The sequence below is a fragment of the Pyxicephalus adspersus genome, chromosome 10 (genome assembly GCF_032062135.1).
Source record: "Pyxicephalus adspersus chromosome 10, UCB_Pads_2.0, whole genome shotgun sequence".
Taxonomy (NCBI): Eukaryota; Metazoa; Chordata; class Amphibia; order Anura; family Pyxicephalidae; genus Pyxicephalus; species Pyxicephalus adspersus.
In genome coordinates, this window is record NC_092867.1 from 52,347,802 (window position 1) to 52,373,946 (window position 26,145).

The window sequence follows — 26,145 nt, forward strand, 5'->3', positions numbered from 1 at the left end:
TTGGGAAGCCTCTGCGGCTTTATTGATACCTAACTTTTTGTTAGAGTATTCTATTAAATATTTAATAGAAATTTGTTGAGGTGGTAGCTTTTCTTTATATAGCTTTTACAGTTATATAGTTGAAGAAACAAGTCAGAGGCTTTGGGAAGAAAATGTGGTGATGTCATTCTATTGAGAAAAATTTTTTTGGCCTTTATCTTAACAGTGGTATTTATTGTTTTTTTTTTACTTTTTTTGGTTAAACGTGTTTTCTGTTCTAATCTCACTGCCTATGTAGTTGCTGCAAAATGCTTTTCCAATTCATAATAAACAGTTCAGTCATCAAAGAATTTTAATTTCCTTTTGTGTCCCAAAAACATTAATGACAAAGGACATTCTGGTCCGGGTTGTCTAATCTCAATTGTCGTGGAGTGGAGTTTTTTTTAACTTCAAACCTGGTTTCTAAAGATTACCATGGAAAGTGTGATTACATTCAGACAATGTCATTTTAATAGTGCACAAGTGGAGTGGAATTGAAAGTTTGATCCTGTTTCTTTTACCTTGTGGTTTGTGCCTGGGCAGAACCCATATTCCTAATACTTAAAGTCCAAAATAGATAATTGTTTTCTATTTTCTATGTTAATATAAATACAACAATGTGAGGGCACTTTTCCTTCCATTCACATTAATGTTGGGTAATTATTTCTACCACCAACAATGTGGTGGAACCAAGTTCTTCTTTAAAATGTTTTCAATCTGGGAAAACCCGCTCCCCCAGACTGACATTCAACCATCAAGACATTTTTAATACTTGCAACTGCATCAAGAGTAAGCCCAATTCTTGCATCAGGGCTCCTGAGGGGAACACTGAAACAGGGTGCTGTGATGTCTTTAGAAAGCATTGTATAGCTACCCGTTATCCGTCATAACCTGCCTGTATTTCATAAAGAACAGACACCCAGTGACATCTCTGGGTCTAAAATAATGTATAGAATGATGATGGGGGAATGGGGGAACTAAGGATGGCAAAGTGAATCTTTAACTTTACTGTGGGTTTACAGAAAGTGTTAGCTCTGTTTGATGTGCAAGAAAGCAAATTTAAATGACAGTATGTATATATTTTTTAATATTCTTTTATTTTGACTTTTGTGGATTTTTACTTAATATCACAATATATAGGGTGTATGTATAGCCAAAGCTTTTTAATATACATTTGGATAGACTGGGGCAGGAATACAAGTATTCTCAGGGTTTTAATACTCTCTCTGTAGAAATAATGCTATTCTACTTAGTTATTCAAACTTTCATAAAGATTAATGTCCAAATATTCAGGGATTAGTTAGTTTTACAGCAGATCTCTGAACGTTTCCCAGTATTCATTAGCATTATAGCATCAGAACATGAATAAAAAATATGTAAGAAGAATCCCTATAACTCTGCTGACGCATGTACTCTTAGAGATCAATAGTACAAGCTGTCTTCGGAAGTTTGAACAACGTCACTGCACGTGTACAGATGCTTGATAGACAGTAAAGAAAGGATTTGCACAAGTGATCATCAACCAGCACAAGAAGGAGGCGGATAGACCAATTTTATTGACACTTTTTATTGACTGTCAGATAGGAGAGCATTACTACATGACTTTATAAAGCTTGTATACACATGTACCTGGATCTGTGTGGCAGAGTATAAATAAATGACTTACTGAAAGTAAACACTACATGTTAATGCAGCCTTTATGATAACACCTATGTAAAAACTTCCCGTAACCTGTTACAGTAGTAAGACACAAGCAGGCATGTTTAAATGGAGTCTGCTACCTATTTTAATGTAAATTTTATTTGAATGAATATCTTGATGTAAATAGTAAAATGTGATGTTTTAAAAAGCTTGTTTCTAATTGTAGATCTTAATTGGAGCATGTGGGCAGGCATATATTATACAATATACACACCATAATTCTGCTTTACTATCACAGCTCACTGATTACGTCTTACTCATTCCACCTCAGTGCAAGCCTATTGACCCCTGTGATAATAGGCTTCAACTGGAAGTAGATGTGATACCAGACAAAACCTGATCAGACTAAATGCCCACAATTTTTTTTTATGTGGCTTTTTCTTTATTTATTTTTCATCAAAAAAAGCTAGCATGCTGAATGTACTACATGATAACAACTAGAAGGAGCAAGCTGTAGGTATTGTATGACAAACCAAAAATTTAAAATGTGCAAAATTACACAATACATTTAATGTAAATTTAGGACATTATTTTAAAATAACACATTAATGAGATGAGTGTAAAAAAAAAATATATAAAAAACTGTTGTATTGGGAGGTCAGGTAAAGACATCTAAGGGGTCGAAGGCATATTCTGGCTTGACTGTTGACCAAATACTAGGTGTAACTTAGGCTTATCATGGGAACTGTGGAGGCAAAGCTTAAAAAAATCCTATGCTGGAAAGGATATTAAGTATGCCATCGCTGACCTCTCTTCAGAAATGCTAGCAGATGTTTCATATAATTGATAAAGGTTACATTCAGAGTCACAGGAACATAGGAACATAGGAACTATCCATTTTGGTGGATAGTTCTTGCCATCTGCTCCACCATCAGCACCACTGTGCTGTTTTTTTAAAAAAAACAGAGTATGCACACTTTGCAGAAGATGGTAATGAACTGCTCACTGTTGCCCCCATTCATTCTTTATGGGTCACTGTGGGTGAGATGCTACAAGGAATTGGTTTGGGGGCAGTAACAACACCAAAACCTAGAGAGAGGGCTATAAGTAGGCATATGGCACATGGAATAAAATCTATGAAAAAATATAGGACATATTTTTAAGCAGTGAATGTAACATTACTATTTTTTTCAGCAGATTAATTTTCCTGCTGCATGTGTTTTACACAAGGGGAATTAATAACCTCCTGTAAATGTATGGTGAATGTCATATTCACTTTTACATAATTTTGTCCTGCTTTCTTTAGGTTTCTGGAATATTTAGGACATGACCACTAGTCTTTGGGACATAGACCAAGAGGAGATGGCTCTCTTTCTCTGGAAACATTAGTGGTTGTTGGTTGTTAGTTATTGGGTTCCCATTCCTATTTATGTTTTCATGTAGGTGATTTCATGTCACTTTGTCATTGGCCATGGTAACCAAGACAGGACATATGGGGTCACAAAACAGCAATGAAGGAGGTGTTCCACTTTGGATCATAGATTAGTTCCCTGTGACAGCTGTATAATGAGTTATAAATGTAACTAATAAGGAATATAGCCAAAACTTGATATAATAAAGTGTCTTTACACTCCAATATAACAAAACCACAAAAAGGTACACAGAGTAGTCATGTGCAGCAACCCGCTATAACTAGCTACATGCAGTCAGGTCAAGGAGCAATAAGTCTATTTCTTGAGCAACCAGTTACATTCACCTGCTATGACTGCCATGGGTAACACACATACAGATTTTGTTTAGAAACACGAAAACAGAAACACTTTGAAAGGCACTGTATGATAAAATATCAATTAAAAAATACCCTAAAACATATAGTTACAAAGACAAAAAGTATATGAGTTTGCCAACTGAGTGGCTCAAACATTTAAAAATTTAATAAACCTACGTAGTTGAAAAAACAAAGAGCATGGTGATTACCTTCTTAATGATTGCCGAAAGTAACTGTCTTGATACAACCCCCCTTATTAACGTTCCAAAACAAGAACTGCCTGTTTTTACTCCCGAGGCTGAATGGTATTGAAAAAATTATTTGCTTTCGAGAAGGCAAATATTTTATGTATTTATTACATTGGTGGAACACACTAGCAATGGTTCTGCAACAAAGTCGTGCCCTTGTGCCTAGTGATCAGGCGACCAGTGTACCTTCACTCCAGTCCAGATTTGCAAACACATAGTTAAAGTGCATCCAAGATAAAATAAACTATTGCCAATCCATGCAGGCCACTGTGTAAGAAAAGGCTGGGGACCAGAGGGGGTGGCTGATGGCCATATAATGTAAGGCCAACCCAAAAAATGGCATTACCTAGCACAAACTTTTCTTCACAGACATTTCATACAATGGTCAATTCCTAGTTATAAAGATCCTATAAAACGTAGTCATACTATTAGAAAAAAATATCAAAAAGATAAAGGTTAGTACAAAAAATTGTTTCTAAATATCAGAAAACAAAAAAAATGTAAAATGTTTACTCTACTGCCTGTTTTCACCCCAGTTATGAGTAAATAGATACACTATATGCAGTATTATAATGCTAAATCTTTACCAAAAGAAAAGTTGGCTTTACTGCCATCCCACATACATGGGAAATAAAACTTTTCTAAAAGCTTACATTTGGGGCTGAATAAAAAAAAAATCAGGCAGTTAGGAATCTTTGTGCAATTAAGTTGTATTTAAACTATATTAAGGTAAAGTGAACTAGATTTTTTTTCTTCACATACTGTTGGCTCTCATTTCAATCTCATTTCAACCAAAAACTACAGGTAGCCGCCTTTCACTGTCACTGGGTGGTGGTTGCTCTACAGCTTCTCATTAATACTATAGCACTTGAGCTTTCTCTTTTTTTCCTTTACTCAAAGAGTTTAAATAATGATTTTAAAAATATTAAGAAATATACCTGTACAACACGTGTAGGACTGATAAAACCAAGTAAACTAACATCCACAAGGAAACCCTAGGGCATCTAAAGCCTGGTGGATGTACTGGAGTCCCAGTTACAACCTGCACAGTTCTGCCACAAATAAGGGGAATAGTACAGTTGCATGGAACTGTGCACCTACCAGTCACTTAACAAGGGTGAATACGTCTGTATGCTGCTGGTTTCTGATGGATCAAATCCATGTAACGACAAGGTTTATTCTTTGCTTATTGCAATCCTTAATAAAGTCAATAGAAATTGGTGGCCAAAGCTGCTACCTTGCCTAGGGACCCATGTTACCTAACCTATTTTGAGCAGAGATTAATACCCAAAGTGAGTTTTTAATATATTTTTATTGTTTTTTTGGCTTGTAGGCATTTGTTTACGTCTAGATGTAGAAAGAAAAGGACACCCATGTAACAAAAGCTAAAACCTTTTTCACATGCATCATGTTTAAAATATTGTGTAAGTAACAAATAAAAACAATACTAAATTAATATGGTCAGAACTTTGATATGCTCTCTAGTTTAGAAGTTGTTAGTTTAGTGAGAAAGCAAATTTTAAAGGGGTTGTTATGGCCGCAATCTTTAGAAGTCTCATGCAATTGTTTTTCAGTCTACGACTGTCCCCTTCAGTAGCATATCTAAAGTCAATGGCAATCTCTGGTATAATATCTGCACTAGCATGTCTGCGGCCTCTTGAACCATTACATTAACTGAATAATATATGCAGTCCTTTGGAAATGTCAGGGGCTGCACTCTTCAATTGGTTGATCACCACTACATAAAGCAGTCTACAATGACACATAGACCAGAAAACACGTAAATTCTATTATCTTATCAGTGTCTGTATGAAGGGGTGAAAGTACACATTTTTTATCAATATTTGAACATACTGAACCTAAACACATTTAACAGAAAACCTTTTAGTTCCTCTTTCTGTGTTTTACATGTATATTTTTTATGTATGCAGAATACTTAACACTGCAATGACCCAACAATGAGTAAACAGGCATTTTTTATGTTTCAGCTCACATAATGCACGTTTTTGAAATGCACAATAAGCTGGAAAAAAAAGTTGTATTGCCAAATGCCATACAGTCTTTTATGTTTTCTGTGCAGTCAATTCTTGGACTTTTGTTGTGGTGCTGGTATAGCTATATGGATGAAGATCATATTTTCCTAGCTAGTTTTCCTTGACACCTACTCTTATCTAGTTTGCTTCTACACTTTCCACATTTATTTTTTTACAACATGGCACATGGATAAAACTTTAACCAATACTGATCTTCAGCTGGTGTTCATGGATTTTAGGTTAACTAAAAGGATTGCAGTGAAAAGTGTTTTTGTATCTATCAAATTCATTTACATGCCTAAAAATAGTTGTAGGATGGTGGAACTATTCAAAATTCCTCAGCACATATTAAAAGTGCATTTGTAAGCATGCTAGTAGCTAGAAGGTAAATAAAACAAAGCCTAATGTTTCTGGTAACAGTAATGCTGGTAAAACCTTAATGTATATGCAGGACAAATAGAATAGGAAGCAAAAAATGATAGACCAAACATTTCCAACTGGGTTTCCTCCAGAGGTTGCTAGGGGTTCCTTGAGGTTTCGTTAATTGTCCTCCTAAGTGCTGGTAAACTCATAATTTTGTGGCCAATACCACAAGGCAGAGTCTAAAGCTATTTACAGACGTCCAATGGTTCTTGTCCGATAATCAGCTCGGGGCCGATATCGGATGAGAATCTGGGGTGTGTACAGCGTCCATCATCCGGAAGGGGGAGAGCGTGCAGCACGTTCTCCCCCTCCCCTCTCTCTAGAGCAGAACGGTGCTGTAGGTACAGCACTCATTCATGCATCGTGCAGTCCTTTGTCGTTGGAAAGGATCGTGAAAGATAATAATTGCATGTGTGTATGCAGCTTAACCATGTTCAGGTACCATTCTTTCCATTGACCCCCAATGTAAAATGTTTTTTGGCTTTTTTTCCCTTCTTTAGTTTTAGTAGACATTTCTAAAGACTAGAAGACATTTTCTTCAAGGGTTACTGATAGGTAAAAAGGATTAAAAAGGCTGAGGTAACCTTCCAACGGTATACATATTTTTTAATGACATTTAGTTCCTTCGTACCATTTTATACAGTGCACATTTCAATGAACACAAATTGGGTGTACCTACATACTCTTTTAAAGTTATCTAACCAAAGTTGTGAGAAAATCTTCTCTGCTGCAATTTCTGTTGAATAAACAAGTACTGAACATAAACAAATACCTCCCCTCTGGTGCCTGAATTCACCACCCTTACATCTGCCTGCTATCACAGACTCTGCTGTGGCTGCATAAAAAAATCCTGATACTTCAAGTTTTGGGGCATGCCTACACACAATGCCCTCTCGCAAACAATGGTCAATGCCTAAAGCTTGCCATCTTGTTTTGACCACCAACTATGTGGTACGAGATAGAACCAAACTATAAAATACTATGTGAAGTGCTGTAGATTTTGCTGGTGTTTAGTCTTTAAGGGTTTGTAAGGTAAGTGACCACCATTACTTTTGTGACTTCTACCTACCGGTACTGAGGTTGCAGAATATGCCAGCACAACATATAAATTATTTGAACTGCCCAGCAGCACTATATGTTCCTTGTTATGCTCTGTGCAGAACCCTAAATGTCTCACGTACAAATGTAGTAATAAAAAAAAATTAGGAAAATAAGTTTTTCTGTTTGTGCAATCACAGTGGAAACCCAGAAAGGCTAGTACATCACTAAAGGTAGATTAATGCTAAGCAGAATAAGTGTATCAATAAAAAGACAAGTGCATTTGCAAAGTAAAGGAACTTATTTTTTAAACTCTACCCATATTCTGCTTATTTATATCTAGTTCTAACAATTAAAGTTGTAATGGGGTTACAGTGCCTGATGTGCTAGAAAGCAGAAGACCAGTTGTTATGTGATATGAAATATTTAAAATTATTTTCAATAACCTAAAGTTTTAATCCTGCCTTTGTAAAGTGAAAAATGTACAACTTACTAAAAAGAGTAGGTTTAGGTTGTCAATACGTCAAATAACTTACATAATAATTAATAGAATTCAGTAATACAAATGCCTATTTCACTTTTATGAGTTCCAACAAGTGCCATTATGTTCCAACATGCTACTTTCCTTTCTGCCCTTTCAATGTCAAAAAAAGCAAATCCTTAATGCCCATGTTTGCACTTGCTTTAGCAGTTGTTCTCTGAACACTATTCGTAATCCCTGTGAAAACACTAGCAAAAGAAATCTACTTATGCCAAGGTTTACAATCTCAAGCCAAGCAAAGTTCTGAAATCATTTTTACTGACAAAGAACTTCCAAAGGCTTGCACAACACATTCTGCTCCTCAATAAGTAAAGACCAATCACAAAAAAGTGCTTTATGCGATATATAATTAGTTGTCTCTGAGCTGTAGGTAAATGCAGTTTTACCTAGTTCACAGTTCTTTAATAAGCCAAAATGTAAGGTGACCATGACAAAAATTTAATGATTAGCACGTCCTCCATGCTGGGGTTAAGTGTGATTGCACATACAGGATCTACCATGAGCACTCTGCAAGAACCAAACATCCAGGGTTTAAAAGCAGAAAACAGATCCCATAGCCAATAAAATCTGATTGGTTCTTTGTAGGAAAGAAGATATTGAATATGGAATGTACTGAGGTCAGGCTGTCACCTGAGCGCAAATGGTGCAGATTTTGCTGGCCAGCAACAAACTCCATTTGCCCTATGAAAAAATAAACATAATGGACAGAAATAAATAGACTGAGTATATATATTCCCCCTTTGGCTGCCAAGTCAAATCAACCACTATCCTATATAGTCTGCACCATTATCTACTGGCAGCTAAAGAGTTGACGTCTACTACATGCTAAGAGAAGAAAGAAGCAGTTCTGGGCTATTCAGAAATTTGCAGATCGTGGTATTTCTTGACATACCAAAAAGCCCCCATGAATTATATAAAGATTTGTGCAATTAAGTAGGGTAAAATAACTATCCTTTTCTAGAAAATTAGGGATAGTAGGGTAGACAGTGAAATAATTAACTTCCTAAATAATTAATATTCCCTTTTCTCTTTTAAGCTTTAAAAGTCTTATAGAATAACAATTGTTCTCAAAGGAAACTGTAAATTTAGAACATTTTGATGGGAAGTGAAGATACAGCAGTTTGCAGATGTTTACAGAGTGATACAGTGGAAAGTGTGTTATCAAGAAATCCAAACTTATGTGTAATACTGTTTGCTAAAGTTATTTGGGCACTTGTCTGTCTAATGCCTCACTCCCAATTCAGAGGTAATAAAACAAAGAAGGTCCCTGTTTGGCTGCAAGCCTTTTATTTTTAGGAAGGCATTACATCAGTTAGAAAATTGTTGGTGGGAAACATTTCTACAGATACAGAAGTGTTGGTGAGGTCATGTATTCATGTTTTATGAAATACCAGGGTTTGCTGTGACCAATCCGGATTATCCCACTGCTGTTCAGTTGGAGTGAGGTCAGGACTCCACATGCCAGAACAGGCCAGAATTTATTTAGATTCTGTTTTAGAAAAATATGCCTGCAGCTCCAGCAGAACACAAATATGATGAGCTATCATATTGGAAAGGGGCATATGATGCTGCCACATTGCCAAATACTGTACTCTTTTTCTTAGTCCCTTCTCCTGCCATTGTTTGGCCAAAACTTCAATTATTTGCCTGTATCTAGTGTAATAAGGGTTTTCCAAATGATCTTTTAATGGCCTATTGACACATTAAATAATGAAGTAATAGACACACAAAAGTTGAACATTTCTTTGTCTCATAGTGCAGAAAGGTGGATTTGGTTTTTTAGTAAACTATTAACTAAGGTTACCATAAAACAGAGCATTGGGTATTGTATGCAACCTAGGCCCAGATCTGCTTCTTTCCTACTCCAGTGCAGTTATTCTTAAAGGATCAAATACAGTCCAGCATACAAAAGCTTTTGACATGAACTCAAAGCATAGGTTGAGGAGGTGGGCGTGCCGGGGGTGGTCCTGGAGGCATTCGTGATGGTGGAGGACCTGGTGGGGGTTGCCGTTGTGGAGGAGGCTGTTTTGGTGGTTGGCTGGGTGAATGGCTTGGAGGGGGACTTGGGGGATGGTTTGGTGGTACGGTGTTAACTGGAGGTGCAGCTTTAGCTGGTGGTTTATAGATTGTTTGAGTTCCATCAGCCTTAACCCTGGTAAAATTAATGCATCGTCCCTAAAACAAGAAGAGATAAATGTCAAATACAGATATGTGGAAAAAAATACAAGACTGCAGATTAAAGGATAATTCCATGCAAAGTTAAATATTTAATTTCATGTAGGACAAGCAGTTTTTGATAATGCGGCACATCTGTTTAGCTAGGTTGCAGTTTTGCTGACCAATACTAAGTTTGCAAAAATTACTTTAAAGATCTCTTATGGGAGCTTAGTCATGTTGATGTCCCCACAGCTGTCTTGCTGAACATATTGACAAGATTATTTCAGTTTAGGTAGGCAGAGCTCATGGCATTATTTACATGTGTCCACCCAATCCAGTATTAGGGCAGCCAAGGACATTGGTCCTTGCTTACATAGGACGTCTTTGCTATTCACATCACCCTAATCTAGTGGGCTCAACTTGCTTTTCATTGCAACTTTATTATTATTATTATTATTATTATTATTATTATTATACAGCATTTATATAGTGTCAACATATCATGAAGTGCTTTATAAAGGAGTTCATTCAGTTCTGGTGGCTCCAGGAAACACAAGGTACCTGCCACATCCTCGCAACGTACATCATAATTTTTTTTTTTGCTGATAGGTAAGGTAAGCTGATAGATGATTAGGTAAGGATGTAGTATTGAAGAAGGGACATTATCTGTTCCTTTTTGCAAATTTTGCAAAGAGGAACTTTAATTCTGCTTTAAGAAGAAGGAAACTCCCCATATGGTTACTACACAAAGTAGGCCCAAGCCAAAAGACACATGCCACTCCTCTAACCTTATCTCCTGCCTGAGGTCTCATTAGTGATACTTGGTCATAGCCTCTTCTCAGTAGTGCCCAGATAGCATCCAGTTTACCCTGCAAAAAAGCATAAAATGTAAAATTAAATGTCAATTTAAATAAATAATAACCTTGGGAAACACTTTTGAACATTTTTTTTGTTGACTTTATTTTGTAAGTTTATTTACACTAAAATAGGTATGCTGATCCTAAAAGTGCAGTTAGGTTTCTTCTATCACGTCAGGTTTTTTCTCTACCGCTCTATATTAAGGCGGTTACTATAGCGTGGATTTGTATAGTCTATTCATTTACACGCAGGACAGTGTGGTCAGAGGTTGTGCGCTGCTCTACGTAGTAAATATGCAAAATTTATTTTTCTCCTTACATACGTATTTCCTTTCATTCAAATCATGTCTGACTCTGCCATTTCTCGTCATAAGTGCCTAAACAACCGATTCATTTTGTTATATCTGTGACAGTTTCACCATTCCCAGTCAAAGGGCGAACATCAGCACATTTGTAGAGCAAGCCTATTTGGCATATTTCGAAGTTAAACTTGGTGATCAAGATAAGTCTTGGGTCCCTAATAAGGTGTGCACACAGTGTGTCGAGGGTTTATGGATGTGGACAAAGGGAACATGTGATAAGATACCATTTGGTATACCAATGGTTTGCCGAGAGCCAGGAGATCATATCAGTGACTGTTACTTTTGTATAGAGAAGACTTCAGGATATACCAGGGAAAATAAATGTAACGTAGAGTATCCTAGTCTACCATCGGCTATACGCCCAGTGGCTGATTAGGATGAAATCCCAGTGCCAGTTTTCGTTACACTACCCTCTCTTGAAGAACATGATTATGGTGAAAAACTAGGTGACAACACTGATGAAGAGTTTGAAATTGAAGGGACTCTGTTTGTAACGGATTCAGCATTAGTTGAGTGATTTGGCACGTGATTTGGGACTGTCGAAGAAGGCTTCAGAACTCCTAGCATCAAGACAGCGTGGGAAAGAAAAAAGAAGGTATCCTACTTTCGAACCTAAGAAATTGCATTTTTGCAATACTTTAGAACTGACAGTGGCTTTGTGTATTGACATAACATACCTGGTTTATAGGAGGAATTGGGAATTCTAATCTATAACTCAACTGAATGGCAAGTTAGCTCAAAGCAGAGCTTAAAGTGTGTCCTCCTTCACAATGGCAATATATTTGGGTCAGTCCCAATTGGCCATTCAGTTTCTCTTTATTAAGAATATGCAGAAATAAAAAGAGTCATTGAGTTGTTGCAATATCACTAACACAATTGGGTCATCTGTGTTGACCTTAATTTAAGAAAATAAAGATGTGTTTGATGGTCCACAGATTCGGCAGCTCATCAAAGATGAACATTTCATCAGGACAATGTCAGAAGTCGAAAAGAATGCTTGGGTATTATTCAAAGCCATTATCAAGGACTTTCTTGAAAACACAAATAATTACACAGAAATCGTCCAGAAACTCTTGGAGAGCTACAAAATGCTTGGTTGCAATATGAGCATCAAGGTGCATTTTCTGCATAGCCATCTTTCTAACTTCCCAGAAAACCTTGGTGCAGTCAGTGATGAGCAAGATGAACGATTCCCCCAAGATTTGAAGGTCATAGAAGGACTGTATCAGGGTAGATGGGATGTACATATGATGGCTGACTATTGTTGGAGCACCTGGCGGGATTGTCCTACTACTGAACACTCCAGGAAAAGCTATAAGCGTAAATCTTTACCCTAACCGCTTACACGATTAATTTTCAAATGTTTTACTGTGAAAAAAAAATGTCATAGACTAACAATAAATCCTTTTTTTGTATGAACAAAAGAAATTTAAATAAACAGTACATTCAAGTTATTATTTTAATTTTTCATTGTATTTAAAATTTGCATGTTTTTTGACAACAACGGAGGGTATCCTGTATCGTAAAACTGGATGTGATATCAAAAAACTGGGGTCCTTTTTTGGATTCACCACCCCAAAATTAGTAAAAAAAAACTAGTGTTAAGATCTAACGCAACACAAAATGCGTTCCCCAGTGTAATGATTAAAGGCCTTAATTTGTTTTGCATATTTAGACTACAACCTGTTAATTGGTCATATTTCAAATGATAACCAGATTTCTGAAATATCGACTACATCATAATTTCTTTTTCCATGCACAGTGAAAGTATTATTCCATCTTTCAATTTTTTTTTGTTATCTTACTAATCAATTTAGGTCAGTGTGCGAGTAGACTTTTATGCCCGAGCCTCAAGTTTTGATTGATTAATATCGACTGACAGATTGTGGACCTGATTTAATAAAAGCTTTCCACGACTGGAGAAGAGATAGATAGACTGGATAGACTATCATGGGAAAAGATCCAAGTTTGCTGGATCACCCAGGTTTTCTCCTTCTCCAGTCTTGCGTAGCTTTGATAAATCAGGCCTGCACAGTCCTGTGTCTTTTGCACAGTGCAAAAAATGTTATTTAGTTCTAAGGCATGAAATATTTAAACTGACTGGAATTGGGGGAGAATAATAGAAGAGCAAATAATCAATTCTTAATGAATAGCCCTCATGATTTACTATTAGAAATCTATATGGCTCTGTGATCAAGGAACAATCAGGTAATTTCTGTAATTTCATGGGAGTGAACTTCCTATAATGATTCACATGGTCTCTTGACCCCATTGGTGGGAACCGATTGACCTTCTGGAGGAATCAAGGGTCCAAAAAGACTAAAAAAAGACTTAAAAATAAGGGTTATATATTAGAGGGTAAAATGATCCTTACCTTGATTGGGCTATACCATTTTCTCTCTTGAGGACCACGGCGTGTTGAGGATTTCTTTGGTTTGGGTTCCCAGGGTTCAAATTCTTGTTCAGGAAGTTTAATAACAGCATTTTTGGGTTTCTCTAGCTTGGCACCTTCTTCAGTAGAACCTTTGTCACCCCATCTCACCTACAGAGATAACCATTCCCCAAAAGAATTGTGAGATCTGAAAATGCATTCCCTTCTTAATAAAGTCTGCCTTCTTAAAAAAAAAAAGTGCCACCAACTCAATCTATTTCTGAGACACTATCAAGTAAATATTTTCATTTTTATTTGGGGATAATGACAGCCATGCACAATTCAAATATTTGTGAGTGGTATTATAGAAGGTAAAAAAAGGTTATTGACCGTGGACAGTGTTCTTCTACCACAGTAGTATTTCTGTTTTTGTGATTGTTACTTATCTATTATTTTTGATGTTCATGTCCTCCTCCCTTACATCTTCATAGAATAGAACTACTGTTGAAAACATGATCATTACCTATCGTTTAATCAACAAATATTACCTCTTAAAAAAAAAAGAAGATTGGAAAGTCATTTATTCAGACTCGTAAATATTAGATTTTTTTTTTGCAAGGTGACTATTTATTTAATATGCTTTGTTTTTGTTGACTGTATACTTTTGTTACAGTGGTCTTAGGAAACTATTATTCACATTGTTAACAATCTTGCCATAATAATGTTGCATGGATCCCAAAGTGGCAACAATTGCTTAGTGGTAAATATATAATAGCCTATAAATCGACATAACTGATCCAGAGGAAGGAAAAAAAAACACCCCAGGTCAATTTGCTCCAACTGGGGGAAAAAATCCTTTCCTTCGGATGTTCCCAGTTTCTGTTGTCTTTTACTTTAAAACTTTAATATCAAGTTATATTCTGTGTCTCTAGAAAAGCATCCAGCTTTTTCATAAAGCAATCTATAGTACTTGCTGAAACTACCTCCTTAGGGAGCCTATTCCAAATTTTACAGACTTTACTGTGAAGAATCCCGTCCTTAACCGGAGATTAAATTTTCCGCCAGACACAGAATTCCCCTTGTCCTTTGTAATTACCTTAAAGTGAATAATTGAGAAGCAAGTTCCTTAAATGGGACATTTAAATATTTATATAGGGTGATCATTTCCCCCCTTAAACGTCACTTCCAATGGAGAATATATTCAGTAAAGCTAATCACTGCTCATAGCTGAGCTCCTTCATTCCTTTTATTAGTTGCTCTTCTCTGCACTCTCTCCAATTGCACAATATCCTTTTCTGGTGCTCAATACTGGGCTGCATATTCCAGATGTGGTGTGACCATTGCTTTGTACAGGGGCAGGATTATGTCTCGATCTCTGCAGTCTATTCCTCTTTTAATAAAAGAAAGTACTTTACTAGCTTTAGATATTGCAGCTTGGCCATTACATGCTGTTATTAAGTCTATGATCTACCAAAAACCCATATCCTTTTCATTTTTGACTCCAAATGTTTCCCCCCACAGACAGCATGAAGCATGGATGTTGTTAGACCCCAAGTGCCTAACTTTACTTATAATATTAAATGTAATTTGTCACTTGGCTGCCCAATGAAACTGTACATTCAGGTCTGCTTGTAGATTTTAGACATCCTGAAAATTCCATTACATAATTTGGTTTCATATGCAAACACAGAAATTGTACTTTAAATACCAAACTCTATATCATTTATAAAGATGTTAAACAGTAACAGTCCCAACACTGAACCCTGGGGTACACCACTAAAAACCTTAGACCATTCAGAGTAGGAATTCTCTATGCATTTGCAAAGTTTTTAAACCCATAAACCCTAACTTGCATATAACCCATCTGTTGGGTACAGTGTTAAATGCTTTAGCAAAGTCCAAGTACACTATATCAACTACTACTCCACTGTCTATCTGTTTACTTACTTCCTCATAACTGCCTTTGTTCAAAACTTCGGTCTTTCTTGAATCCATGGTGACTATCACTTATAATAGTATTTTCTAGGCGAAACTCTTCTATGTGTTTTTCTTTTTATCAAACTCTCTAGGATCTTTCCAACTATAGTTAATTAAACTTACCGGTCTGTAGTTACTTGGTAGAGACTTTGCTCCCTTTTTAAAGTTAGGTACCGCATTGGCCTAATGCCAATCCATGGGTACCATGCCAGTAATTAAAGAGTTTTTAAAATCTAGAAACAGTGGCTTTCGAAAAAGTGAGCTCAGCTCCTTGAGGACATGTGGGTGTAATCCATCAGGTCCTGGTGCTTTATCAATCCTAACTTTATAAAACTGTTTCTCAATTATATCAATTTTAAACCATTGCGGCTCATTTAAGGCTGTGACATTGCTATTTGCATTTCGGACTTGAGCTCTGCCATTTTCCTTTGTGTACACAGCGCTAAAAAAAAGTGTTAAGTAAATCCGCCTTTTCTTTATACCCAGTTACCAACCCCGAGACATCCTTCAAGGGGCCTACATGCACAAATCTGATTTTTTTGCTTTTAATATTTTGTGTTTTACACATTTGATTTTCTTTTTTTTTACATATTTTGCTATATTCTTTGAAATTTTCAAATGATAAAGATGACCCTTCATTTATATATTTTTGAAATGCCCTTTCTGTATGGCTTTTTTAACATTAGCTATGAGCCACTTTTTAAAACATGCCTTTTAAACATGATACCCATTAGAATGAATTTTGCAGTGTGTAGAACAGACTTTTCTATTTCTTTTATATGCACATAAGCTCTGCGTTGTTAGAAAAAAATGCAGAGTATCAATTCTAGTTGGGGCTTTTATAAACTGTACCAATAAAGTATCTTGTATTAAATTCATAAATTTCCACCCTTTGCTGTATTTGTAGTGCCAGTGCCATACCCCAGTCAATGTAAGGGTAGGTAAAAATCACCCATCACTCTCCCAGCATGTGCTGTTCTTTCTATCTGAGCAAATACTTGATTCTCCATATCTTCTTTAGCACTGGGGGGCCTATAGCAGACTCCAATAATTTACTGTGTAGTATGCATCCCCATATACAACTCCACCCATAATGTCCCCCTCCCCTACCCCAACTATCTCCAATCCACCCTGTCACACGCTATTCGCCTTGGAGCTGTTGCTCCATTTGTGCATACATACAGCAGACTGTGCACAGAGAAAACCTTCAACCTTGCTAGCACTCATTTTTCAGGTTACATTCATTTTACTAGCCATTTCTGCTAGTTATTACAATACTAGGGGCCCTATTTATGAAACAGGGAATCAAACATTTTGGAGTTATCCAGGTGTATGTGTTTCAATGGCAGTTATTGATTCCCTTGAGGGAATGTTTGAGAGAATGTCAGATTCCCTGTTTTATAAACGGAACCCTTAGAGTACATTAGATATTTTTAAAATATAATTTATTGTAAATTGTTTTTAATATTCTTCCCAATTTACCTCCATCCTTTTGATGCCCCCTACTCCTCTTCCTCCATAATAAGAGGCATCCACAGTTGGCCACTTCTTCTTAGGCAATCCATCCTCATCATCAGATTCCTGGAGTAAAGTAGTAATATATTAACACATGTAATAGTACCTTCTATAAAGGAACACTAATATTTCCATTTTAGGTGGAAGTGAGCAGGTAAAATTGAGCACAGATTTGTCATTATATGATTGCAGCTCAGTTCATAGCTCCACCTACCAAAATAGATGATTATCCGCTCATGCTATTTATTTTACTTTACCTTTTTTTTTCTAATCTTGTCATCAGTGTTCTGTAAATGTCATCAGTGTTCTGTAAATATTATGAGTGTGATATATATTTAAAATGTATACCAAACAATTATTGTTGGGCTGTGGTGCTACAGCTTTGCACTGATTTGCCTTTTTCACATAAACAGCTTTCAAAAAAAATCTGAATATTCAGAAGTGTAGATGACCACTAAATGGACCATTTACAATTCTGTCTGTAAAAAGCAAAACAATTAAAAATGTGAAAGTTTGATCAAAACTTTTATTTAAATAGTACAATATAAACTAACTCAAGCTCAACAGTAGCTGATGCATTAAAAAGCTTGTTACTTTTTGAATAAAAAGTAGTGTTTTATTTCTTTTTTTAAGCAGAGGTACATCTGCAGTGCTGCTTTTTAAATGACCCTCTTATAAATGCTGAATCAAGAATGGAAAAAATGTGGCAATAATAATCAATGCATGAAAAGATAGTAGGAAAAAGTCTCAATAATTGCCATGCAAGTCTAAGTTTAACATTTTGATCTTTGCTTCAATAATACAAGCCTTCTTCGGAGCAGAAAACATGGCCAATTAATCAGCCTCTCTCACTCTCTTCCTTCCCTCATTTCTTTCTATTTGCTATATATGGCATCTAGGGTTAGACTCCAGGTCTGCAGCTGGGGAATTCTGATAAAAGATCTCCTTCATAATGGAAAGGCAGCATGACCTCCATTTATAAATCATCCAGAATATTCTATGAATGCTATGAAAATGTTACATAGGGGTTGCTTTATGCTTTGGCAGAGGAAAAGTTGCAAGATGACCAGAAAAGATCAAATTAAGTGCTGGGAGCTGTTTTTGTCATGAAACTGAAAATGACATTTCTACAATTACATCTTGTTTTACAGGACCTTGCTTAGATTTTGGAAAACCAATACAGGCTGTACCCTGGGGCTGATTGAAATTAAGAAAAATATAAGGAATAGTAAGGGATTTAGGTGAGAAGTCTCGCATGATTCAAAACTGTGCACAACTAAAAGGACCACTATCCTACAATTGTGAGGGGCAGGCTAAATCTCATCTGCCAAACTTATCTGCATAGTTGCAATTATTTACTCCACCTCTCCTCACTTTTTCACTGGTGCTAACACTTTTACCCAGTCCTTTTCCAGATTTGGCAATTTGCTGGTTTTGGAAGTTTTTATTTTATTTTGGTTGGGGATGGGGGTATTTTATTATGCTTGAAATATGTTACAGTGCTCCATAGGGCCCATTTCTATTTTATAGTGGTAGGAACACAGTTATATTGTCTTTCATATAACCAAAAAATTGCTTTAGCTGTACTTTCCCAAAATTTAGTGACATATTTAAGCATACAATGCAAACTGACATTATATAATGTTAATTTTCCTTCTATATTTATAAATGGGTACAAACACACCTCCAGCTACTGTAATCTCCAATTTAATATACTGTCATTCACCCAGGTTCTTATAAGTAACCCTTAAAAATGTTTGTCTTGTTCATCCTCAATGCATTTTTATATAGTAAAATTGTAGTTTTTACATGTGATTATGTGTCTTGAAAAAAGTATTAGGGCTGCACATTTTACTTTTTTATTGGCGCTCTGATTTGTAAAACTGTAAGACTGGTTGAGTCGAAAACAAATATACAATAAGGGAATTAAGTCTAAAAAAGATTTCTCAATCAGTCATATTTGGAAAACTTAAACCTTCACTATGTCATTATGTATTTAGGGTTCTAACTTATTTTTTGTGTTATTTAAATTAAGGAAGCATTAGAACCCCTATGGTATTTTTAAATTCTTGAAAGTGATAGGAAATCCAACGTTAACCTCAAAAACTTCCAACAGGGATTCTATAAAGGGGACTTTTTTATGAAGTTAAGGCTAGGTACATACGTGGAGTAGTTTTCGTTGCATAATCGGCTCAGGGCCGATAACAGACAAGAATCTTGCGTGTGTACAGCGCTCATCGTCCACAGGATCAACAGGCGATGGATGACGAACGGACGTAATGCAAGTGAAAGTGAATGAGTGCAGCAGGGTGCAGCTCCGTCGCTCTCCCCCTCCCCTCTCCATAGAGCAGAACGGAGCTGTATGTACAGCACTCGTTCATGCATCGTGCAGTCACTAGCCGTTGGAAAGGATTGTGAAAGATCCATTCCAACGACAATTATTGCACGTGTGTGCATAGCCTAGCACTTTACCTGACCAATCTTTGGTATTTGGTGGATCCAATGGGTTAATCATTAGATGGTTTAAGGCAGGAAGCAAGCAAATGCAGTTTTACAGTTCTGGTGCAGAGAATGGCTCAGATAACATATAGTCATAGTTCATGAATGGGGATTTTGTTAGATGAGAGAAGAACAGCAGGCTGTAGAAAGGTTAACCTCTTAGATTCCAGAACTACACTTTAGAGCTGCCAAAATAATATCCTTTCAAAGAAGTTCTGGAAATTAGAGATAAACAAGACCCTGGTATTTACAATAATGATTAGTAGCATGCATCATAATGTACACTGCCTCACATATCAACGTGTCATAATTGTGATAACACACGTACATATAACATAATGCATTCACTTACACAGATGATGATCTAACAACTAATAATGAAGACCTTTCACATGCAGAAAATCTTATGGGATGCACTGATTTAATCAGGGCATGACAGAACTGAGCGATATTATTGCAATGCATGGAATCTGTCATTAAACGGCCTGTTAAAATTTAAGAAGAATCCTGCAATTTTTTTTACATAAAAATGTAGAAAAAAAAAAATAAAAAAATAAAGTTTTTTATCTTTTTTTATTATTATTTCCTTCATCCTCATAATGAATTCAGAGAAATTGGCCAAGGAAATATTGGTATGGCTCCCTAAGCGTCACAAATACATTGTCACAATCATTTCTAAGGCATGGTGGGAATCTGGACACCAAAAAAAGGCGAATAGAACAAGTTGAAAAATGTAATAAATATAATCATAGAAAATAGAAACATATATGTTGCAAAATGTTCAGAAAAAGTACATATTGCAAGGATAAAAGATAAAACAGGCACCAGAAAATTGTACATTAAAATAAATAGGCTTACGAGAGAATATTTTTTGTGAACTCTATAAGCACTGGTTTCCAGTGTTTCAATGCTGCACTAAAAACAATTCCGCAGTCTCTATCGCAGCTTAGCTTTCTTTCTATTCTTATGGTGCATTGAAATTTACACAAAACATCCTGAGACCTCCAATGAGAATGCATGTGTTTTTGTTGTGTTAAAGGCTAAAGCATGTGCAGGCTTGGTTTTAAGATCTATAGTCCCTGGCATTAGAAGTGATCCACATACACATTTTTTTATAGGTTTTAGGGTATAATTGCCTTTCATTTTAGATCTGGAATGGGTTTTAAAATGCTTTTCCATTGCAATCCTATTTTTTGTATAAATTTTCAAGCAAGGGAAAAGTAGTAGCTTTAAACAAGCAATCATTCTAGTGAACACTAGTTCATACTTTTTAAAACAATGGAATGTAGATTGATCCTAGGAAGCTCTCGCTTCTTTGCTGCCTGCATGAGAGCCCTGGTGTACCAGGGTGTAGCTTTGTTATATACATTATATATATATATATATATATATATATACTGTTATTTACACTATCATTACACTTTTTACAAAACATGAACACATAGGACGTTATGTACAAATACAGGGGCACTAAGCAGTTGGGACATAATATAAAGCAGTGGTTGCCAACCCTTTGGACGTCACAGACCACTAAATTCATGGACTCCAGACCACGCATGTGCGGGAAGCTGTGTGTCACTCAAAGGGGAAGAAACTTTAGTGACGTCATAATGCCGGAACCTGCCCATCTGCCCAGAACCTGCCTCTCATCGCAGGCTCAGACCTCAGGCCCCACAGACACAACTCACCAACCAACCCACTGCGACCCATACAGAGGACATGGTCCACAACTTTTGCTGATGCGCAAAGCCACGGACCACAAAAATTTTTTTGCGGATCACCACCAGTTGGCGACCGCTGATATAAAGGCAATAGAAAATATGACACACATAGATAGATATTAGAAAGCTGAAGCAAAGCATAAGGGGCAGTAGAATGATTTATCTGTGAGTACTAAATATGTTGCATGTTGCCTTGTCCAATTTTGACCACCCAGCTAGAGTTTCCCTAACCTAGCTTAAAAAAAAGATTCTGGAGAAAACACTGAAACCTTTTGTATTTAGACAATATTTGCTTATCCCAGAGTTTTGGGCTTGGGTCCTCTTCCAGCTTGTTTGCTTTCCCTTAATTTTGGTAGCATCATAAATGCTGTAAAGGTGGATACTACTATGACATGGTTTTGCTCTTTGCAGTATTCTCCTGTAAGCATGGTGGGCAGAGTCCTAATATCTTCAATCTAAAAAAAAAGTGTGTTAAATGATACTCGGCATTGTCCAGACTGGCACTGGTTTTGCCAGCAGGTGAGTCTGTGGGAGACAGTTTTTAAAATAGGGTAATTCTTCTGTCTCCTAAACCCTCACTACTTCCCACCACTCCATATCTACCCTCCTATTATGTGATACTTCCCTCATCTCCTAGATTGTAAGATCTTCTGGGCAGGGTCCTCTTCTCCTCCTGTGTCACTGTCTGTACCTGTCTGTCATTTGCAACCCTTATTATTATACAGCATATGTTGGCCCTTAATAAATTCTGTTTATTATTAATAATACTACTAATAATACCAGGGTATATAGCAGCCTTGGTACCTTTTTTCATTTTTAGGATCCACTAAGGGGATGTATTTTGTCTGGGGTTGAGTTTTAAAGTTTTAAAGATTCCAGTAAATTGATAAGAGATGGCCAATTAAATGCAAACAAAATTACTTTTGTATGCAAATAGCACTGACTTAAAATAATCCAATCAGGCTGCAGAGTCTAATTGGCACATTTCAAATCCATGCAATTTGCATATAACAGTTGCATTTTCTGCATCTCATTGACTATCTCTTTCACTGACCTAAAAGCTGCTCTGAATCCCAATCCCAGATCAGCAGCATTACTAGCAGTTGGCTACTTCCAGCAAGACAAAAACAGTTCTACTGTTCAATAATACATTCAAATAAGGTAGTGTACACTTTTACTTTCTTGGCTTACAAATATTCCCATTGCATTCCTAAATCCATCCCACAAAAAAATATTCAGCACCCATCTTCAGAAACAGGGACACCATTTTGAATTGCTTAATTTGTTAAATGCAATAGACATATTTTGGTTTTGTCCTCCTTTTAAAGGAAGGAAGTACTTACTGGTTCTGGAGTAGGAGGGGGTGGGGGCTCTTTAATAACCTGCCAAAAAAAGAAATTTAAACAGTTGAATGTAAATACTTTAGCCTAAGTTCAAGTTTAAAATTTACCCGTTACATACTCAATGTTAGCAAACTGCTTTGCATCAGGTGATGTATATTGCACTCATATAACTGATTGCATTGGTTACTGTACAAGTTAATGTATAGACCTTACGTCTTTGCGACACCTTTTTTAATGATGTCCTTGGGGCTGATTTATAAAAGCTGAAAACTTATTACCCCAAGAAATGCCAAGCAGCCATACCAGAAATGCATGAATGTAGACAGTGGTTGCCAGATTTATTAAAGCTCTCCAATGCTGGAGAGGATACACTTTCATCAGTGAAGCTGGGTGATACAGTAATCCTGGAACGGATTTCCTAAAAGTCAATCGCTATTTGTTAGCAAATGTTTTCAATCCTGGACCATATCAATTTCTGTTTTGCAGGATCACCCAGCTTCACTGATGGAAGTGTATCCTCTCCAGTCTTGGAGATCTTTATTAAATCAGGCCCCTACATTTATGCATTTCTGGTACCGCTGCTTGGGTAGTCAGTGGGATGAGACAGTACGTTTGTTCTCTTGTAATAGTCCACAGCCTGCCAAACACTTTGTAAAAGTATACCAGGACTTGTGCAATAACTAGCCATTTAAGGTTGTCACTTATATTGTATGTAAGTTCATGGGGAAAATACCCCAGAAAATCTACCTGCACAGACCTAGTTAGAAAGCACACTTTATCCATATCAGAATAATCCAACAAGGCTTGATGGACACTGAAATGTTAATTACTATATTAGTCAATATGTCATTTACATCATTTTATACTCACCACAGTGCAGCAAAGGGGCCAAAACCACCACAGCAGAGCCAAAAGGAGTAGAATGAATAGAATCAACAAGGCAATAAACAGGATTATTCCAGTGTTCTGTGAAAATTATAAAAAAAAATAAAAAAAAAATATTTGCATGGCAAAAGTTAAAAAAAAAATACTTTGAATGACACAAAGATTTAATTGTCAACTGTGTTGCAGAAAACTTTAATCTTAACTAGTACAGTGATCATGTGACGGAATACCTAGGCTGTTCATGCAGTAAGTGTTTGTTTCCATCAGTACCTTCCTACATAGGTATTTTAGAGTGAGTTGGGTTACATTGCTGCGTATAGTCACCAGGTGAATTACTCATCTTAAACTATCTGGTACAGAATTATTGGACATTAGATGTGAGCAGGGTGGAGTTCTACAGTAAATTTTTATTGCAATAGGTTTACATCAGATAGAAAGAATTGTATTTATGTAAACATATTTTAGGGTGTTTCTCTGGCGGTCTGATTATGTCAGTATTTTTTAAGTCAAAAGTGGTACATTGTTTTGCATGAAAATTTGTTGTTTAATAATGTAGGCCTGTAATTCTTAGGAATAACTCCCTGGTATGATAAAGTTTGAAACACAAATAATAAATTATTATCTAATAAAGAATTTTAAATATGAATAAATACAAATAATACCTATAAATTTAATTTAATAATTTATTCAAATCAAAAACAAGGGTGCAATAATATTGATAGATTAGTAGACACTGAATTTTGGTCTAGTAGACATCCCGGGTATGGTACATTTGGAAACATGGGACTGCACAAAGACCAACGTCACTTTCAGGACAGTAGAACCTTTTTTTGTCACGCCATCCCAGGGCCATCATTTTGCCTTTCTGCCAGGTAACCATTTCTCCTGTCTTCAGCTTCTTGTTTGCAAACATAGATGGCACATTGCACCGGTAAGCCCGGTTCCACACGCATCTGTTTTGTATTGCAGAAGAAACTCATAAAGTTCAGGAGAAATATAAAAGTTGTTGGTTGTGACACAATAGCCCTGATTTAGCAATGGCTCAATGAGTGAGAGAACAGAAGATCTTGCCATTTCATAGTTGCTGTATTTTGGATTTAATTTTCTTCCTTTTCGAGGGTACAGGATTGATTTCCAAATGTAGCCAGTTGACGATTTGCACAGCATGTAAGATTTTACGCCAAACCGTGCTCTCTTTGATGCAATGTATTGCACCCAGCTGAGCCTCTCCTTGTAGGCCATTAGACATTTGTCTATGCTGATGTCTCTTTCTGACACAAGGTCTGTTGAGATACTGTGAGATACTTCCCAAATTTACTTGAGTTTTGGTACAGGATGAGTAGTTTCATCAAATTCTTTGTTGGTTGAGAAGTGTAAATATTTCATGATCAGGGTAAATCTGTATTCTGACATGACTGTGCCATAGAATGGAGTGGCTAAGTGGTACTAATAAAGTAATTTATTAGTAGACCAATACCACTTCTGCAGGGGTTTGCCCACCACTCCCTGAAGTATCACTAAGCCCAGAAAAAGCCAAATGTCATATTTGGTCACTTGTTCCCACTTTCTGCCTCTGCAAACCTCAGGTGTGGAGCATCTAATTGTTGTTCAGCGTACCTGTTTGACTCAGCAACTATTGTAGGTATGCCTAGGGGTCTTCAAGTTCAACATCTATTTTCATACCAGGTGCTCCAGAAAATAGGAAATCGTGAGGGCACTGCCTGAGCCTTACCAAGGTCAATAAAACACCAACTTCGCGCATCACTGACCTCAAGCTCAGATTCGTTGCTGTGTTCACTTTCACTGTCTGATGACAAGTTTCCTGGTGAATCACTATCGCTCAATTCCACAAGTGATTCTAAACCACTATAGTTGTTTTCTAGCTGTTCCAAAACAGCTTTTGCGCTGGAGAGACGCATACACATCATACACATCTTAGAGTAAGAATGAGACCAAAAAGTGGGAGAGTGACTAAAATATCAGTCATTGCTGGAGTAACCTTCATTTATTAAAAATGCCATACTCAACAGACCTTGACGAGGTTTGGAAGAACCCTTCCCTCTTTGACTCCCATCCAAAATGTCCCCACCTACCTTATTTACTGATGTATTCCCGTTTTGTTTTTGTTTTTTTTCCCATCCACCTGTTAGTTCTTTTGGCCCATGTAATGTTAGGAATCTTTTTGTTTAATTTTCAGATTGTGTTGTAATTCAAATGCTTCATTCCATAATGTTTTGAGGGAACTTCCCTTATGTGTTTTTTTATTTCTCGGTTTTTACTTCTATGCTTTGTACCAGTTATTTATACGGTTTGCTTTTTTTGTACCAGATTCTAGCTTACTATTTCCTGCTTTTTTTCCACTATTCTTGTTATCTTTCGCTGTTTTAATAGTTTTTAAAATCTTTCATAAAAAGACTGAAATAAAAAAAATGCTATACTCATTGATATGTGTAGGAGGTAATGGATGAGGAAAGAAAAGATCATACACAGTTAGTTCTGGATCTTTTCGCTTCAGCAAATACTCACGCAGTGGGTGCTGGTGATGCTCACAGAGCTAGTGATGAAGGTGAGACCCATGTTCATGCTGACCTGCAGGTATACCACCCTGACAAGAAAAGAGATACTAGCATTAAAACTTAGTGTTAGCTTTTTCAAGTTCTATATAGCTAAAGTGCAGAGCAAGTAGCATCATTAAAAGTAAACCTATGCCCAGGTACATAACTATCCGAGGCAGCCCATTAGGATAAT

The 26,145-nt window shown here is 36.5% G+C and overlaps 1 protein-coding gene across 1 annotated transcript in view; it reads right to left on the reverse strand.

The window, feature by feature from the left end:
* Positions 1–1,565: 1,565 nt before the first annotated feature.
* Positions 1,566–26,145, reverse strand: part of ANTXRL (ANTXR like) — a 58,676-nt gene continuing 34,096 nt past the window's right edge. Inside the window, exons 11-17 of the mRNA XM_072423187.1 lie at positions 25,924–26,002; positions 23,383–23,478; positions 22,513–22,551; positions 16,917–17,015; positions 13,461–13,628; positions 10,656–10,736; positions 1,566–9,885 (exon numbers count right to left, since the gene is read on the reverse strand). Coding sequence (XP_072279288.1) covers positions 9,637–9,885; positions 10,656–10,736; positions 13,461–13,628; positions 16,917–17,015; positions 22,513–22,551; positions 23,383–23,478; positions 25,924–26,002 — 811 coding nt within the window. The 3' untranslated portion in view covers positions 1,566–9,636. The remainder of the gene's footprint in view (positions 9,886–10,655; positions 10,737–13,460; positions 13,629–16,916; positions 17,016–22,512; positions 22,552–23,382; positions 23,479–25,923; positions 26,003–26,145) is intronic.